The sequence below is a fragment of the Nanorana parkeri genome, unplaced genomic scaffold (assembly GCF_000935625.1).
Source record: "Nanorana parkeri isolate BGI_ZX_2015 unplaced genomic scaffold, ASM93562v1 scaffold294, whole genome shotgun sequence".
Taxonomy (NCBI): Eukaryota; Metazoa; Chordata; class Amphibia; order Anura; family Dicroglossidae; genus Nanorana; species Nanorana parkeri.
Window position 1 is genome coordinate 1,270,502 of NW_017306562.1, and position 3,556 is coordinate 1,274,057.

The 3,556-nt window shown below is 42.6% G+C and overlaps 1 protein-coding gene across 1 annotated transcript in view; it reads right to left on the minus strand.

Annotated features, from left to right (window-relative positions):
* Positions 1 to 650: 650 nt before the first annotated feature.
* Positions 651 to 3,556, minus strand: part of WDR81 (WD repeat domain 81) — a 46,256-nt gene continuing 43,350 nt past the window's right edge. The window contains exon 10 of the mRNA XM_018557655.1: positions 651 to 1,182. Coding sequence (XP_018413157.1) covers positions 856 to 1,182 — 327 coding nt within the window. The 3' untranslated portion in view covers positions 651 to 855. The remainder of the gene's footprint in view (positions 1,183 to 3,556) is intronic.

Here is a 3,556-nt window from a genome sequence, read left to right on the forward strand (position 1 = left end):
AGTCATTTCCTCTTAAGGGTCAAAATTTAAAGTGTGGGTGTCCAAAACAAATAAAGCCCAACTCCAGTTTCTCCCTCTGTTCCCATTGGTGTCACCGCCAATTTTTTTTTGTTACCTATTTATACATAGCTTTTTTCAGGCGACTTTAGATCAGTTGTGTGATATCATGGGTCCTCTTCTTCCATGAATATTAGGGGGGTGCCATATAATGATGTGGTGCTCCCGTGAGCACAAGTTGGCTTTAGGGTGGATCCTTGATGCTCAAGGTTTACACATAACGGGTTCAACGGCACCAGTAAATACAAAAGGAACACTGCAGTATTGGACAGAAGTGAGAGGTTTTTTGAGGCTGGGGAAGAATTTTTAAATTTGTTCACAGAACTGGACTTGGGCTTCAAGTCTGGGTAGATTCTGGAAGGTGTAAACACCTGGCAGCTTCCGATAATTCTTACGGGACTCAGACAATGAGATATCTGCAGCTGAACTCCCAACTCGACTTTTATGAAGTATGCTTTAAAAGATCTTTCTCCATAGCTGACGTAACCCGCCAATTCTCAGTGCTAGAGTCCCAAAACCAGTATACGGTTTACTTTGACAGCAACTACCTGAAACAACTATTTTAGGTTTGGATGGAACAAGGTGCGTTTTAAAAGCTTGCTGTACCAAATGTGTGTATAATACTTCCTGGATACACAATACAGAACTACATTCTCCTGCCACAAAACAAAATGTAACTGATCTAGCTATGGATAATGTTCATACATATTGGTAACACGTTTATGGCTTTTCAGATCCAGTTTTGCAACACCATGGTCAAGATGAAGTTGCTGTGGTTCGACAAAATGAAAATTTACATCAGGCAAGAAGACGAATGATGCCGTTATCAGAGCCCAAGAGTAGAAGTCTCTTGGTCGGCAGGACAGCAAGATTGGTCAAGGTGCCCTTGAAGTTCTCGGAGCTGAGTTTAGTTGTGGTAATCGGTTGTGAAGAAGAATCCAGGAGAGAATAAATGCCGATCTTGTTTGCCACAGTGCCGGTTATAATTTCACTGCCGTACAGATCAAGAGCATGAATGGGGTCAGAGTTTGATTTGAACTGATGTAACGGTTTCTGCTCCAATTCCTTCCAGACGGTCAGGGAATGGTCAGAGGAGGCACTCACCACAATATTTCCTTCTGCTGCCTGCATGAAAAGACAACAGTGTAACAGTGAATCAATGAAGACAGTTGTTTAAAATTGTCTACATTCTTCAGTAAAAACAAGTCAGAAACAAACCTCAAATTTAGAGAAAATTCTACAGTAAACACAAACTTTAACAAAAGGTTTTGCTGTAACCATTCACCTGCATCTTTTATTTGTTTACAGCATTTGTTGTAACACATTGACTAACACTAATGTGTCTCAGCATGATCTGTAGCTTCAGCTCTCTACTCTTCAGGTTTTTCCTAATAAATGTAAGGTGTAAGAGAACATTACATTTTAGATTGTTATTCATATCTTATATGTTTCTCCTTTCAAGGTTATACTGTTGACATACTGAATTCAAAAAATGTTTCTTCTGGAGCACTATAGCATGCAGACCTTTAGTACGTACAGATAGCAAGTGATTTTTATTCCTATTTTAAAACAAAATATAATCCATTAAATACACCAAGAAACTACTTTGTTAGCTATAACGTTCACGAAGAGTTGAATATGAAATCAAGAGGCCAAAGTCAATACATAAAGCATGCGGATGTGGTCCAATGTTTCAGATGTCAGCCAAGGACAGGAAAAATAAAGCTACATTGGGCATGGGATCACCAAAACCAAAAGGACAAAATATTGCCTTGCCCAATGAATCTCCATTTCAACTGCAACTGTGCGGCTGACAAACTGGAAGGAACTATGCGATTCTCTCAAGCCACCATGGCTCTAAGGACAGTTCCAGAAACTGTAATCAATGACGCAAAGAATTCAGGGGCTTCTGTAAAGAAAAAAGTGCCCACCCAGTAATAGATAGGTGTACCTAACAAAGTGCCCTGTCCAATCACGTCTATGCTGTCCCTTCTTTAGCTACAGCAGGGAGGAGGCTAGAATCACGTTCTGACGAAGGAGGCGTGCCCCAGAAACGTGTCGACACTTCATCTACCTACACACAGGACGTACTACACGGATCCCTTCATTGCTCCGGTTTTTACATTGTCCTGCAGCTTGTTATCATTCTACTCTTGTGAGTACCTGCTAGTTCATTTTTAACCTATTTATTGGAATAAACCTATCTGCACCAGGAAAGGCGCCCCTCTTTGTGTTTTCTGAAGACTGGTAGGTACCAGCATATATGAAATTCATTTATCATACACAGTAGAAAGTGAGCTTCCTATATTGTCAATGAACTGTGGATGACTTCAGTGTCTGAGTCTCATAGGAGTGGGAATATTGAATAAAGGAGAAAAGCAAAAAACATTACTTAGGGAAGACACCTCGGTTAATTAGGAAAAACAAAAACAAAGATTGTAGTAACTCTTAGATTAAGGTCACATGACAACTATCCATGCCTGCCACTCTGCCAAATGAAAGAATCTTCTCCAAAAAAGTTGCGTCTGTCCGATATCCTTAAAGTAGTATTAAAGGCCGGGCGTTTTTTACCTTAAGGCATACTCTGCATTAAAGTGACATTAAACTCTTGCGCCATGTACCGTGTACCATGTTGCTGTAAGCTCTTACCTTTTTTGATGCTTCTTGCTGCGATCATCTTTTTTCTTCCCCTCATTTCCGACAGTCCCTCAAGCACTGCTGCCCATCTCTGATCCACCGCAGACTCCTTGTGTCCCACGGTGTCTGTCCAGCGTGCGCGTTCACGGCTGCATCAATTCACTGCATTTGTTTATTCTCTCCCTCCGCTCTGCTGCGCATGTGCCCGCGCACTTCGTTGTTCACAGCCGTTTGTGAGCTAGGAGCGAGCAGCGCTGGAACAGGTAACCATTAGGTATTTGCCTAGTTTTTTATTTTAAATCATGGGGCATATATCTACTGCTTGCTAGCACTAGATATATGCCAAAAAAACTAAATACTTTAAATATACTTTAAAGGTTAAAAATGCCCTGTACCTTTTTGACTCCCCCATCCCCCCCGCCCCCCCACACTTACCTGTCAATGCCGCTTGTCACCACCGCTGGTCCCTGAAGCGATCATTTGTCCCAAAATTCCTGGTTGCAGGGGAGGATACTGGAGGGCAGAGGAGCCGTCCTCCTTTTGCCGTCCATCAAACTGTTGGCCAGGGAGGATGGGCGTGGCCTGCCGCAGGGCTGTGTGTTTATGGACGCACGCAGCTACTGCGGGCACGACAGGGAACGTGCACGCACGGATGCCTCCACAGCAGCCAATTAGCTGTGGGCAGCACCCGTCCAGGAGGTGGGGGGAGAGAGGATGCGGGGGACCAACTAGAAAATGAGGAATTGAGAGATTAAAAAAAGAAACCCAAAGATTTCCAATAAAGACAGCCTCCCACCGATATAAATAAAAAGAAACCTAAAGCTTTAATATCACTTTAATGAGGATAAGGAAATTGCAAGCC